At 17.5% G+C, this 16821-nt stretch overlaps 3 protein-coding genes across 3 annotated transcripts in view; 1 reads left to right on the forward strand and 2 right to left on the reverse strand.

The window, feature by feature from the left end:
• Nucleotides 1-885: 885 nt before the first annotated feature.
• PGAL8A_00502600 (MORN repeat protein, putative) lies at nt 886-12846 on the forward strand (the record flags this gene model as incomplete). Its single annotated transcript, XM_028673841.1, has 1 exon — nt 886-12846. The coding sequence occupies one exon, from the start codon at nt 886-888 to the stop codon at nt 12844-12846; it is 11961 nt and encodes a 3986-aa protein (XP_028530254.1).
• Nucleotides 12847-13519: 673 nt separating this feature from the next.
• PGAL8A_00502700 (vacuolar ATP synthase subunit h, putative) lies at nt 13520-15265 on the reverse strand (the record flags this gene model as incomplete). Its single annotated transcript, XM_028673842.1, has 3 exons — nt 13520-13931; nt 14102-14994; nt 15203-15265. The coding sequence occupies 3 exons, from the start codon at nt 15263-15265 to the stop codon at nt 13520-13522; spliced, it is 1368 nt and encodes a 455-aa protein (XP_028530255.1).
• Nucleotides 15266-16376: 1111 nt separating this feature from the next.
• PGAL8A_00502800 (conserved Plasmodium protein, unknown function) overlaps nt 16377-16821 on the reverse strand; it is a gene marked incomplete at both ends in the record, with an annotated part of 2447 nt that continues 2002 nt past the window's right edge. Inside the window, 3 exons of the mRNA XM_028673844.1 lie at nt 16377-16443; nt 16525-16587; nt 16682-16737. Of these exons, the coding sequence (XP_028530256.1) occupies nt 16377-16443; nt 16525-16587; nt 16682-16737 (186 nt within the window). The remainder of the gene's footprint in view (nt 16444-16524; nt 16588-16681; nt 16738-16821) is intronic.

Here is a 16821-nt window from a genome sequence, read left to right on the forward strand (position 1 = left end):
CTTATTTTTAAATATTATAACTTATATGACACACAGTAGTTCTTTAACTTAAATTATGTGTGTACTTATAACCCTAGCAGAATCTTTTTTTTTTCTAGGAGATTAATCATTATTTTAAAGATATTATAAAATATTATTTTATATTTTTTCTTTTTCCTTTTTCCTTTTTCCTTTTCTTATTTATTAGAAAAATTTCAATTTCTATAAAAGGAAATTGTAGAAATGTAGATACAAATTATTTAAAATACATTATCTACATAGAGAAAATATTGTCCATTCTTTTTTTTTCTTTTTTTTTTTTTTATAGAAAGTCTATGTCTGTTTTTATTTTTTTTATTAATTCTATATACTCCTTATTGTTTTATTATTGATTAATGCTTATATAAATTATATAATAAAATTATTATTTCAACTAGTGAATAAATATAATTCAATACTTAATAATAAGAATTTAATAGTAATAAATTAAATGTAATATTTATATTAAAAAAAAAAAAAAAAAAAAAGTAATATAAATAATAAAATGTATACCATACTTTTAATATGTATCTAATTACATTTATATAGTTTTATATTTTACAATATTTTGAAGGAAAATAATATATTATATATACATATATATATATAGATAGACATTATAAAAATTTTTAGTAAAATGTATTTATATAAAATTAAAAAAATAAATAATATATTGTTAATTTCGTTATAAGAGAAAAATAGACTTAATTTAATTACTATATATAGATTATTTTTATTCATTAAAAATGTTTATACATGAGAATTTTTTTTTTTTTCAACATTACTAAATGCTTGAGGAAACATGAAATTAAACGTTACTATTTTTTCTTATTAAGAATGTTCTAACTTTATAATTTAAATTTTAAAATGATAGAAAAATTTTTAAATATATTAATTTTTTACAGTATAATAATAAATATATTCCTTTGCTTTGGAAATGAAGTAGTTTATCAAAATGATGTAAATGAAAAAATAAATTTACTTAATTCTTTTAAAATAGACATAAAAAATAAAAATGAATGCTCGTTAAAATATTATGAACTAAAGACTTATTTTAGATATGTTTATGTAGTTGAGTGTATTTTAAATGCAAAAAATGTAAAATTACATTTTATTAACTTACCAAATAATAAGGAAACTCATATAACTTTTTATAAGGGCAATAAAGAAATAACTAATGATAATGTAATGTTAAAATTCAAAAATAATACAAAAGTAAATTATAAAATATGCCACTTATCCAAAGCTCAAAAATGCTTCTATATTTCAATCATTATTATATTTAAATTCGAAGTGAATGGGTTAAGAGAATTATTTGTAAATAGTTTTTACATAGATAAAAATGGCAATTTTAATAATATAGATCTATTACATCCTAATAATATGAAAATAAGAGATAAAAAGAAATTTTCCTATTTTTTTTTTGATAACAAAATGATAAAAAAGTTCTATGAAATTAACATTAATGTTGAAAAAAACAAACCATTATATTTATATGCATCATCCTTTCTATATAATTTTGTTTACATTGATAGAAACTTAAATAACATATTAAAAGGTGAAAATTATTCATACGAAACTTATTTTTACAAATTTACTTGTTCTAACAATTCCGAGATATTTGCAGGCACAAGCGATTTTAATAAAAATGAATTTTTCATTTATAAATTAACAATTCTTTGCTATAACAATGATGCAGATAATTTGAATAATCTCTATGATATAAATGCTATAGAATATTTTAGTGACTTAAATAAAGGAATATATGATTCTATTAATAGAAACTTTATTACACCATCATTTCATATAAAAACATATAAATACAGTATTTTTACATATGATGATAAATTTTGGCTACGAATTAGAATTCATAATAAAATTTATAAAAATATCACTATTAATAATAAAAAGGTAATATCTGAATATAACTTAATAACGTTAAATGATGATATAGATGACTTATTTTATGATGACTGTATAAAGAAATGGAATATAATAAATTCACATAAGTGTGTATATAATGATGAGGAAAAAGAAAAAGTATATAATAAAAGAGATTATATGATTTTTGGTAATATTTATGAAGAAGATATAAAATATTATGAAAATAAAAATACATTTATTCCACAAAACAAAATAAATTATAATGGAAATTTCTCATTGCTAAAACTTTTGTCATCAAAAAAAAAAAGAAAAATACATAATTATGAGGAAATAAATAAAATTATATTTAAAATTAAAAATATATTTATATTAAAATATATGTATGAAGTAAATAATGATGAAAATAGTAATAATAAATTAAATGTTGTAAATTATTTTTTCTATATACATAAAATACCAAAAAATATTATAGCTAATAGTTTTTCATTTATTGCATTTTTAATAAACGCTAATTGTACAGAAAAAAATATTTGCTATTTAGAAGCCAACAAAAGGTCTTATATTGAAGTAATATTTAAAAAAAAAAGGAATGATTTCCATTATTCAGACGCAAACTTTTTATTACCAAAAAATCCTAGCATTTATGATATAGATAAATACAGTTCCGTTAATTTATATATAAATAATAATAAAATTTCTAAAAATACTAAATATACAATAAATGAAATAGGTAAATCAAAAGAAAAGATAAACATAAAAATTATAAATAATGACAAAAAAATATTGAATGAGGTAGATTTAATCATTATAAGAAAAAACGCATTTTTTAAATTGTTCTTAAAGATTTTTTCATATTTGTCATATTCATATATTTTATTATCATTCTTACAACCTTCCAGGATTTTAAATTCTATTAAATATATACAAATTTTAACTTTTCTAAATTTAAAGTATTCCTTTCCGTCACTATTTAATTATTTTATTAAAAGATTCGAAATACTTTCTTTCATTACTTATACAGATAATGTTAAAATATATAGAAAAAATACTCAAATAGTGAATATATCAAAAATCCTAGATAAAGAAGAAACAAAAAAGAATAATATTGCAAATGAATATAAAATTAATAATAATTCTAATATAAATAATATTAACCATATTGTAAATAGTAATGTGAATGATATTAATAATTACAGTAATTTAAACAACACTAATAATAATAATAAAGATAATTATAACAATAATAATGAAGAAAATAGTAATAATTATAATAATGATAATAAAATTATAAATAGTATTAACAATGATAAATATAATTACAAAAGTAGTATTATTAATTATTACAAGAAGAAAAATTTAGTTAATGAAGATAAGGAAAATAAGGAAAAATCTATTAATGATAATAATTTATATAAAAAAAAGAAATACTTTAAAAATGGTGTTAGAAATTCTAAATGGAATAGTAGCTCAAAAAATGATATGGTACTTTTTAATATATACATTAGCACACTTTTAAATATTATCAGTATCCTATGTTTTCTACTAATATTTTATTTTATAATTACTAAATTTATATATATAAAATATAAATCAAAAATACATATCTCTTTTTTATCTCCTTATAATTTTTTTTTATTTGTATTTGATTTATTTTTATTTCCTGTTATATTTTCAACATCCAATATAATACTTCTGGATAGAATTTATAAAGTAAAAATTTATTTTATATATATTGACTTTTTTGTTATTAAATTTATTTGCATATTTATACTTTTTTGTTACACCTTTTCTTATATTGCTACTTCTTTTCTTTTCGTTTTATCTATTAAAAATAATATTATTTATGATTATAAGTTAGAAAAGTTCATTCCAGTATCTATTTATAAAATAAATGGGATCATAAAGTATTTTCCTTTTCAATTTTTTTTAAAAAATGTTTGTAATATATTTTTATCATCAAATCAATTACTTGTTAAAAATCAAAAAGAAAAACACATTTTTAATTATAGTATTATAAATGTGCATAAGATAAAAAGGGATTTTTTTCTTCCTTGTTTCCATTATGTCGATTTAAATAAGTTAAAAAAAGAACTTTTACAAAGTAATTTATCTTTAAAAAGATTTTTCAAAAGTAGTATTAAAAAAAATAACCAAAAAAAATACAATAAAATAGTAGATCAAATTTTATTAGAAGACATGGATTATTTGAATTATAACAGAAAAAATGAAAAGGATTTCATAAATGAAAGTTGTAGTCGAAAATATTTATTAGATGAAATAAATGATTCACAAAATATACTTCCTTCAAGTAATATTTTATATCAGGATGAATGTTATAATAATATAATTAAAATTTTTAAAAAGATATTTCACATAGTAGAAGAATATTTTGATAAAAACGAAAATGAAAGTGCAGATTTTGATAGCATGGATAGTTTACCTGACAAGGAATGTGAAAATAATATTATTAAAATAAAAAATAATGAAAGTGCAGACTTTGATAGCATGGATAGTTTACCTAACAAGGAATGTGAAAATAATGCTATTAAAATAAAAAATAATGAAAGTTCTTACACACAATATAATACAAGTGATGTTAAACATAAAATGTTAAATGAAAATGTAAAAGTTGAAAATGATTATACTAATGAAACAGGTGATTCTGACAAAGCAAAATATAAGAGTAATGAGGTAAAATTTCATTATTATAAAAAAAAAAATAATAATTATAAAAAAAAATGTGAGTATGACAATATAATAAAGAGTGATGTAAAAAAAAATAAACATTTCAAAATTACTATTGATAGAAATTTTTTAAAAAATAATACCAACACCAAAAATAATTTGTATTTTTTAAATACTTTTAAAAATATAAAAATTGGATATATGTATGATAAAATATTACTATTTAAAAAGAAGTTATATATAAAAAAAGTAATAGAATTAAAGCATTTATATATATTACTATCTCAAAAAAAGAGTATAGAATTATTTGTTAATATTGAACAAACTTATAATGATACAATGAATGATTACTCCTTTCTTATTAATAACTGTTTTAGTGATGTTTTTTCTTTTGTTTTTTTGAGATCAATAATTGTTGTAGGTATTATTTATATAAATCTCTTTGTTCCTATAAATATATACGCTATATTTCTTTTCTTGTCTTTTTTTTTCTTAGCTATATTTTTATATAATTTACGTTATAGTTTTATTAAAGGTAATATGAAATTTTTTAAAAAACAACTTAAAAATATTTTATATGATGATAGTAAAAATGATAATGATATGATGAAACAAGAAAATCAAAATTTTAATTGGTACTTTATCAATGAGAAACAAAATAAATATAAAAAAAATAATGAAGAAGGTAATAATTCATCTGGTAATTATGACAAAACAAAATATGATAAGGAAGAATATAATAGAGAAACATATGACCAATATCTTGAAAGAGAAGAATGTGATAAAGAAGAATATAATAATGAAAGTTATATTAGAAATAGTTATTTTAATTTAAACAAAAGAAAAATATTTAATTATAAAAAAAATAATTTTACTAGTTTGATAGGATTTTGTGAGTATATCAAAAATTATTGGATAAGAAACATTAGAATATATTTCATTTTAAAGAACTTAAAAGAAAGAAAAAATAATTCTGAATTAATTATAAGTATAATTTTTTTTTTTTTATTCATTTCTTATATTTTTAATGATAATGATAAAGAAGATTCGATTTTGTTTAGTTTAGTGTTGACCTTTTTAACAATCTCATTATATATAGATTTCTCTGTTTTAAATAATATCTTAGAAGCAATATTAGTATATATAAAAAATGATATATTAATAAAAGCTAACATAATTTATTTAAAAACATATCTATTATTTACTTTGTATAAATTTCAGAATATACTTACTTGTATAATTATTTCTCTATTCAAACAAAAAAATACAGAAAAAAATATATCAACTATAAGAAAAATGTCTACAGTTGATTCAAACTTTTATGAAAATACAAAAAATTATGAAATAAAACCTAATTTTAATAAAATATCTGTTAAAAACTTAAAAGTAAATAAAATTGAAATATATCAAAATGAAAGAGATATGAATTATAAAAATAAAATATTGAAAATAGATTCTAATAATAATTATATTTTCGGACTTAATTTATACAAAAATTTATATTTTTATGGAACTTTAGATTTTATTGAACCTATTAAAAAACTGTCAACTATTCCTATATATCTCAATAATAAAATGAAAAAAAATAGAAATTATTATATTTGTACTATTGAAATTACGAAAGAGAAAGATCCTAGTATTAATAAAGCTATATCACTATTTTTAAAAAAAAAAAAGAAAAAAAAATTTATACTTTATTATAACAAAAGTTATGACATTTTTACATCTGAAACAGTATATCAAAAAGAAGATAACAGCAATTACAGTTTAACTAAAAAGAAATCAAACTATAATGACATTTTAAGAGAAAATATCGGAGATAAAAACCTGAACATTAGTGAAAATATTATAAAAAAAAATAATAATCATGAAGATTCAAATGATATTAATTTATATTATAATGATAAAGAATCTAAAAATATAAAAATAGATAAATATTCTTATACAATCATAAATGAAAATAGCTTAATTATCTATAGCTTATTTATTAAGCCAAATAAAATATATAAGATACAACTAGTATTTAAAAATAAGTATTTTAAAAATATTAATTTAAGTGATAATGAGTATAATTATAAGATGTATGATAACAAAGATGAGAACATGAGTGATTATGATTGTGATAATAAAAATTATAAAAATTACAACAATATAAATACATATATTGATGGAAACGAAGATAAAAGTGAATATGATAATGATGGAAAAGATGAAAGTAAAAGTAACGATAAAGATTACCATAAACTCATTTATAATAAAAAAATTTATTGTAAGAAAAAAAATGATTTTAGTATTTTTCCTATATTGTGTGAAGAAATAGGAATTTTAATTGTCTCTTATAATTTAGATAATATAGACACGTTCGATGAAATAAAGGTTGAGAATAAATTTAAAGAAACTTTTTATTTAAATATCCATTTAAATCATATATCTTTCCTAAAAAAAAAAAAAATTATTATATTGCGACATAAAAATTTTTATAAAAATGAATTATATTACGTTTACTTAAAAAAAAACAAAAAATTTCTTTCTGACTATGTTACTAGAGAAATTGAAATTAAAAGTAAAGAAAAAGGAAAAATTATTCTTAATATAAATAATAAAAAGGATAGCTTTAAAATTAGGAAGAATGAAGATGAAGATGAAGATGAAGATGAAGGTGAAGATGAAGAGGAATATGATGAAAATGGACAAAATAATGTAGGTATAGAACATTATAATGATAATAAAAAAATAATTTTTGATGACAATGTTAATATTTATAAAATATGTAGTAAAAATAAAAAAAAGTGTATATTTGTTAAAGTTCATAAAAAAGACAGCATTTTTTTTGTACGACATTCTAATGTAAATTACGAAAAAAAATGTAATTTCTTTTCTATTAAAAATTTTTTCTATAATAAAAAGAAAAATAAAAATGAGGAAAAGGAATTTAATGATACTTATGATGAAATTAATCATAACAGTTTTATTCCTATTCAATTATTATATAAGTTAAAGTCAAAACATGATATTACAATAATAAAAAATTTACAGAAATTCTTTTTCAACTGTTTAGATAATGGTGATATAAAAGATGAAAGTTTATATAAGGAAAGAGAAAAGGTAAGGTATCAAAAAGAATCTATTTTAAGGAGTAAAAAAAAGTGGGGTCTTAAATGTTTCAACTATCAATTGTTAAGTTCATCAGATACTTCTATATACAATACAAATAATCAGAAAAAACAGAAAAATAAAATAAAAGACAAATATCATATAAAAAATAATAAATACCTTAATATAATTAATAAATTGGAAAACCCGTTTTATTCAAAGAAAACAAAAGTAAGTGATTTTTATAATATATCTAATAAAAAAATAAAAGTAATTTCTAGGCTAAAATTATTATTTAAAAGTATTTATTATAATTTTGATTATTTTTATAAGAAAAAAAGAAAATCTTATAATAAAGAAAAACAAGAAGTTTTTTATAGATACGTTGCTGATTATAAGCATATAATAAAAATATACTCAACTAATATTGAAATATATGAAAATAAGTATAATTTTTTAATAAATAACAAGGGAAACATTAAAGTTTTATCTAGCCTTTTATTGGAAATTCTTAATTTTACATATATACTAAATATATTTCAGAAATATATAATAAATGACAAAGAAGGAAATGTGATTAATTATAATATTAATAATTTAAATTTTAATATTTATGAAATTTATAAACAATGTTCATCAAATAAAAAACCTATAATAACTAAAATAGTCACATATTTAGAAGAACTAGCTTCTTATAAATTGATATACATAGTGAGTTACTACAAAGAAAAATTAAATTACTTTCTCATGCTTAACGAAATTAATAATGATGACAAAATTTCTGAAATACAAAGAGAAATTGATTATTTATTTTATAATAAATTTCATTTTTTAAAAAAAGAAATTAAAAAGTTAAAAAGAAATATACAAAACAACGAAACCAAAAAGAATGTTCCTAATATTTATTCAAAATCATTTTATAACATAATTTTTGAAAAATATTTAATACAAAAAAAATTATTTAGAAAAAAAATATATAATATAAAAAAAAGTATATATGAAATAAGAAAGAAATATAAAGGAATAAAAAATGATATATATTTCCCATTTTTCATAAACAAAAAATTTATAATAAAAACAAAAAGTGTAGATCAACAATTATATAATTGGAATACTTGTCTTACTAATTTTTTTAATAATTTTCTAAATAATTCATTAACAAATTCTAATGTAGGTTATAACATCAACATTTTGAATAAAAATATTTTAAATAATATCAAAGAATCATTATTTGAACGAAAAAAAAATACATCCCCTGAAAATTTTAATTTTGTTCATATTGTTATTTCAATTAATTTTCTCAACCCACAAAACGATTTTTTAATATCTCCTACTTTCTTTTATATGAACTTTTTATCGTCAAAACCCATTTTTTTCCTTAGTAATGATCAGAAAAATGAAATACTTTTAGATAATAATAAAAAATTTAAGGAAAAACAAAAAATAAGAAAAAAGAAGAAATATGATGAAATGAACGAATTACATAATAATACAAATACAATAAGTAATGACACTATTTCTTCTATTATACATTCTTCTTCTGAAAAAGAAGGATCTACTTATTATAAATTATTACCTTGTTATATAGAAATTATAAATCATAATTTATTTATTTATTTTTTTGATAATTACAATAATAAAATATGCTGGATGGTAGAAAAAGGAAATTACTATTTAAAAATACAAGATACAAACATAATAAACACTGAAGATATAAATAAAAACGTAGTAAAAACTAAAAGTATTATAAATGAAGATTATCAATCATTTTATAATGAGAAAAATGAAAATTTATATAATGTTAGTAGAACAGAAGAAAATGATGTTTCTGTTTTTTGTTCTTTAAAAAAATTTACTGAAATGTATAAAAAGAAAAATAAATCTTTACAACACTATTATTTATTGGAACAAAAAGAAGTAAATAAAAATTATATAAAAAAAAGAAGCAATTTTATCTTAAAATTATTTCACATATTTTCTAATTACATATCTAACATAAAAGACAATGTTAAAAAAGCATTATACTTTTTCTTTATATATGAAGAGAATAAAATGTTTGATAAGTCACAATATATTAAATTATTGATAAAAATTAATCCTATTATTTTATCCACTTCAAGGAGTAGATTAATTATAAATGATAATATATATACTAAATTAACAGAAAAAGATAAATTTTTAATTAATCAAAGGATGAAAGAAGTTTCTTTAAATCCTTTTCAAATACTTGATGACAGTGAAAAAATTACAGAAGAAGATTATAACTTCATTTCTCAAAATAGATATTTTAGTCAAATAGAAACGTTTAAAAATATTAATAAAAATAAAAATTATGTTAAAAGCATAAATAATTTTTCTAAAGAGAAATATGAAGGGTTAAATGATAATATCGATTTTAATACAACTTATGAAAAAACTAATGAATTAAATAGCGTAATATTTCATGAACTAAATATATTTACTTATAGTTTTTATAGAAAAAAAATAGAAGAATTAATAGAGAATTATAAAAATTATACAGAATTAGAAGAAACTATAAATATTTATGAAAATTTAGATTCACTTAAAAATAATTTATATGAAAATGAAAGTAGGAAAAGTGATGAAAAAGAAAAAGAAGAAAGACAGAATAAAAAGGAGAAGGATGTGTCGTCTATTGACAAAGTAGAAAAATGTGATATGGAAAAATTGAGTGAAGGAAGTAATAAAAAAAATGATTCAAGAAAAGATTATGTTGATGAAAAAGAGGATAAAAAAAAGTTTGGAAATTTATTAAAAAGCATTGAAAGGATGAGAACATTAAATTTTCTTAAAAAAAAAAGTATAGAAGATGAGATAAGAACTATATATAAAGAATTAATATTTTATGATAAGAATAAAGAAATGTTTTGTAAATATGTAGGTGATATTAAAAATATGTTATACGATGGAAAAGGAAAATTATATGATAAATTTAACAGTTTAATATATGATGGGGATTGGGTAAATGGAGAAAAAAATGGAAAGGGAAAATTGCTATTTAAATATTTTAATATATGGTATTTATATGAAGGAGAATTTTTTAATGACGAGATAGTTGATAAAGGAATAATATCTTTAATTGATAAAGAATATGTAAAAAAATTACATTTAAATAAAATTAATAAATTATGTCCTTTATTAATTAAAGCTAATTTTTGTAAAGAAAAGAACCACAAAGAAAATAATAGAAAAAAAATTTTTAATGAAGATATAATGAAACAAATAGAAAATACTATAATGTCCAAATATAGTTCAACTAATAATGTGGATTTTTGGTCAAAAGATGTTATTGATATTTATATTCCTTATATTAAAAAATGGAATATTTATTCATTTTATTGTTCAAGTAATATAGAAAATATAAAAAAGAAAAAAGAAATTTTTGAATCTAATGAAAATAATTTTAAAAATTTAATTGGATATCCATCATTTGAACTTAGAAACGGAGATAATACTAATGTAGTTATGCATAATCTTACAAATAATAATAATCTTAGAAATAATAATAATGATAATAATAATCTTAGAAATAATAATAATGATAATAATAATAATCTTACAAATAATCTTACAAATAATCTTACAAATAATAATAATAATCTTATAAATAATAATAATGATAAGAATACACCTATTACTTCAAATAATCCAAATATAAACAAACTTCAAGATCAAGATAGCAAAGAAAGGGTTAACGAAAAAAAAAGTAGTATTTTATTTAAGAATAATAATTTTAATTTACCAAATATCTATATAAACAAAGATTCATCAGATGAAAATTTAAAAGAAGATATTATATACAAATATGATGAAACAAATATTTTGCATGAACATTTCTTTAATTATATGAAAACAAAAAATGATGAAAAATTATATTATCCATTAATAAGTAAAAATGTAGGGTTAGCGAAAATAATTTATGCTGATAAAAGTGAATATTTTGGTGCAATAAATAATAGAGGACAACCTAGTACCAATGAAGAATATCCGAAGGCTTTTTTTAATAATGAAAAATTTTTTTATGAAGGAGAAATGAAAAAATTTCTTCCTCATGGTTATGGTATGTTTAAAAATAAAGATGATAATAAAAATGCTTATTTAGGATATTGGAGAAATGGATATAGAGAAGGAAAAGGAAGTTTAAATTTAAAGAATAAAAAAATTATTATTCATGGGAATTTCTTAAAGGATAAATTACATGATAATATCAATATTTATATTAAAGATGAAAAAATATCAAAGTTATATCTTTCAACTATTAATACAGACTCACAAAAAATGAAAATATATTTTAGAAACGGATATATCTTTTATGGATATTTTTCAAAGAATTATCAAAGAAATGGAATAGGAATATTAATTGATAATAATAATAAAATTTTATATCATGGTTATTATAAAAATGATGTAATAGATAAATTTTGCTATATATTACGTCATAAAGATAATAAAATTTATTGCGGTAATTTGCATCATGGCTTTAAAAAAGGATTTGGTAAATTATATTTCGAAGAAAAGTTAAAATTCAATCATGAAAATGAATTTAATTTAAGTTTATCTAATGCCCAAATATTAGCCAGAAAATTAGAAGCATACGATGGAATAGATATTAATTCAGATATATCTTTAAATATTTCTTTTGATTCAACACATATTATATATATAGGTTATTGGGATAATAACACTTTTTCTCATTTTGGTTCATGCAATTTAAAAGATGGATTTTATAAAGGTGATATAAAAGATGCTAAAAAAGATGGATTTGGGATATATATATATAAAAAAAACAAATCTTATAAAAATAAAAATAGATATGTTTTATCTTATTTTAAGAATGATCGAATATTTAATATGGGAAAATACTACAGTGAATATGATAAGCTTAGAGTATATTCTTTTGAAAAGGAACAAATTAAGGAAAAATTATCTACTTCCGATAAATGCTTTAAAAAAGAGAATTTACAAAATGATATTATAACAACAGAAAAATTATACATAAATGATGAACTTGATACATATATTACTATGCCCTTAAGTGATTTACTAAGTAATATTATGAATGATGTTTTCGATACTTCCACAAGTTTCATAAATTATTTGAATCAACCCTTTCATTTTGATTTAAATTATTTCTTAAAAAAATAATTTTTTTTTCTTTTAATTTCCTTACATCTTTTTCATAAGTTTCCATTTTTCATTATAATACAGTATATTATTATATTTATAATAATTATTATATTTTTATTATATTTTTTTGTAAATAAATAATATCTATAAATTTGAAGAATTCATATTATTTATTTTTTTTTTAACTATTATAAATATACTATTTTTTTTTTTTTTTTTTTATTCACTTTAATTTTTATTTTTGTTGTTCTATTTTAATTAGACATTTGCATATAATATAAATGAATTTTAATTATGACTTATTTTAAATAATATATGCACTAAATATAAAGCTTTTAAAATTTATATATTGTANNNNANAAAAAAAAAAAAAAAAAAANNAAGTAAAAATAAAAAAAATAACATATAACAAAATAAAATGAAGTTTTCAATTGATTTTTTTTTTATTACATATTTATCCTTTTTGTTATATTCAAAGACCCTTTTTATTTTATATTTAAATCAACTGTATCTAAAAAATTCAATTTAAAACATAACATTTAAAAAATACTTAAAAAAAAATTTTAAAGATTTCATTTTTATTCTTCAATGATATTTGGTTTACTTTTTTTTAATTTATTAATTTTACAATTTGCATTACTGTATTACACTTTATTTTGTATATACATATTTTTTTTTTTTTTAAAACATTTTATATTGTATTTGATATGCTTTGCCAATTGTTTAACATAATTTTTTGTGCACATAAAAGGGCTTCTCTAACAATATCTCTATCTTTTGTTGTAATTAAAATCATTATATTTTCTTTAATTCGAAATTTCTGACAAATTTTTTTCCCATTTGGATATAATCTAGCGAACTCTCCAATATCAAAACAAGCAACAGCAACAGTAACACCATCTATTTCATTTTTATTATTAGGTGATTCATTTTTTAGAACAATATTATGGGCATAATTTTTTATTATATCAGCTAATTGTTGTATAGCTTTGAATTCATCTTTTTCAAATTGCATTACATTTTCTAACCAAAACTTTTCTGTATGTAAAATAGACCATTTTAACTTTCCATTTGAAAGCTCATGACAATATCTTTCAAAATTACTAATAAGAAATATAATAAGATAAATAAATATTATATTATATATACAAATATGAACATACATCTTATATATATTTTTATATTTTGTATTATATTTGTTCATATATATTAAAATTTTTTATATGAGTAAATTATATATATATATATATATTTAGTTAGAAATAATTATTACCTGAAATTCTTAACACGTTGATCTAATTTATGTAAAAGTTGAACTATAGTATCATATATATCATTATCTCTCCATTTGTCATATTGTAGAACAGTTAATGTTTGAATTACATTGTTATCAACTATTATTTCAAAACAGTCATCAATATGCATTATATTTTTAATTATATTTAAGCAAACTCTTACTATTTTTTCTACTCTACATTTTTTAAATAAATTAATTACAACTGTTATAATATTATTTCTATGTAATTTTTTAATAAAACAATCTTTAAATGTAAGTAACCATACACAGAAGACTGATTTATATTGCTTATTTGCATTATTATTTGCTAAATCTAAATTTTTTTTAATTATTGATAAAAACTGTTCTAATTCATAAATATCTTTTCTATAATTATCAATTTTTAAAATATTTATATAAATATCCATTTTTCCTTCTTCAGTTATATTAAAAAAATCAATTTTTAAAATAAAATCTTTTATTTCAGTTTCAGTAAAATAACTATTATTATAGCAAAAACTACCTGATAATAAGAAAGAACTTTTATCTGCTATATAAGTATCATTATGTGTACATAATTTCATTAAATACGCATATACATTTTTATTATTTAATATATTTAATATGTAACAATAGGAACTTCCATCATTTCTAATAATTTCATAAAAAATAGTTAGTACATATTGAATTAAATGGATATTAAAATCTGTTTGGAGACAATTAAATAATACTGTTACTATTGTAGCATTTTCTTTAAAATATTCAAATTTTTTCTTTTTTTCAAATTCATGAAATTTTTTTAATAATTCTACTTCTTCTGATGATAAAATATTTATCTCCTCGTATTTATCATAACATGGCATTTTATTTAAAATAGAATCATGCAATTTCTAAAATGGATTTGAAAAAAAAAAAAATTAAAGAAATATATATATATATATATATATATAAATGTATATATATATGTATATAAATTATTAATTTAAAATGAAAATTATGCTATTTTTTTTATTTTTTTTATTTATCTGTATATTTTCATTTTATATTAACATAACTACTTATTATATAATATTTATTTATATAGTATAAAAGTATTACTTGATTCTTCTGTTCAGATTCAACAATTTTAGTAATGACACTTATTCCACTATTATTAACCATTTTTTTTATTTCTTACTAAAAAAAAAAAAAAGAAACAAATTACAATAATATATTCTAAATTCAGATAATTTTATATATAAAAAAGAAGTTTAAAAAAATAAAAAAAAAAAAAATTACATGAAATAAATAGAGCATCGCGATTAATAAAAATAAACAATTTCTTTTTTTAAATTAAAATTTATTTTATTGCGTCATAAAACAAATATATATTATATATATATATATATATATATATTTATATATAATAATAATAATATAAACAAATAATGAAAATTAAATTTGTTTGAACTTAACAAATATATGACATAAATATTCTCTAATAAACACCAATTTTTTATTAAAATATTTTTAATATTTTTACACAATAATATATTAAACATATGTGTGTACAATTAAAAGTGGAAAAAAATCTTTTTTGTCTGAAATAACGCATATTAGTCCTTGCATAAAAAAAAAAAAAAAAAAAAATTTAACCAAATAAATATACATAAGAAATAAATATGTAATTATTTGTACAATTCACATTTAAAAAAAAAAAAAAAAAAAAAAAAAAAAAAGATAATAAGAAATATCCACAATGAATTATTTCTACAAATATATTTATAACAATAGAAAACATTTCTTATTATGTAAATCTGTTTTCTTAATCATTCGCTAGTTATATTTTTAATGTTTTTTTCTTTTTAAAGCATACTTAGAAAAAAAAAATAAAAAAATAAATTTTATAGATTGTATTTAATATAATTTCAAATGAATTTTATTATCTTATTTTTTTTAATTTCTAAGTATGCTTTAGTTAATACAAAAAATAAAGAGACATATTAAGTTGGATGAAAAAGTTTTAAAGAAAAAATGCTTTTATATAAATTTTAAAAAAATGTGTTCAAGGATATTAAAAAAATAAAATAAAATAAAATAAAATAAAAATTCCTAATTTTTTTTTTTTATAAAAAATGCCTTTTTTTTAATTTGAAAATAAAAAAAATATATATATATATATATATGTAAATCAAAAGTTAAACAAATTATAAAATTTAAAGAATTTATTTAAAAATGTTAAAAATACCTAAGTAACATATGGAAATAAAATATTGTATGATATTTTATTTTGTTAACGCATCCATACATAATTTACATTGTTTTTATTTTTTTCATTAATCACAACTTGTATAAAATACCTATAATTAAAAAAAGAAAATATATAAAAAATAATAAATAAAAAAAAAAAAAAAAAAATTTTAATTATTTTTTTTCATTACTTATAGTGGGATGGCGCTTGTAAAATGAAGAACCTATTTTTCTTTTTATATGCTTGTATAGATCTTAGATAAAAAAAAAAAAGAATAAAATAAAATTATAATTACTGAATCTAATAATTGAAAATATAAAATGAATTCAAATAAAAACTAAAAATACTTGATAACTCTTCCCATGAATTGTGTTTCATTTAATTTAAGTAGGCTAAGAACGTCCTTTAGTATTTATAAATATAAAAAGTACAAAAAAAAAAAAAAAAAAAAAATAATGAAATATATTTTAACAAACAAAAAAAAAAA

Source organism: Plasmodium gallinaceum, assembly GCF_900005855.1.
Source record: "Plasmodium gallinaceum strain 8A genome assembly, contig: PGAL8A_v1_152, whole genome shotgun sequence".
NCBI classification, from domain to species: domain Eukaryota; phylum Apicomplexa; class Aconoidasida; order Haemosporida; family Plasmodiidae; genus Plasmodium; species Plasmodium gallinaceum.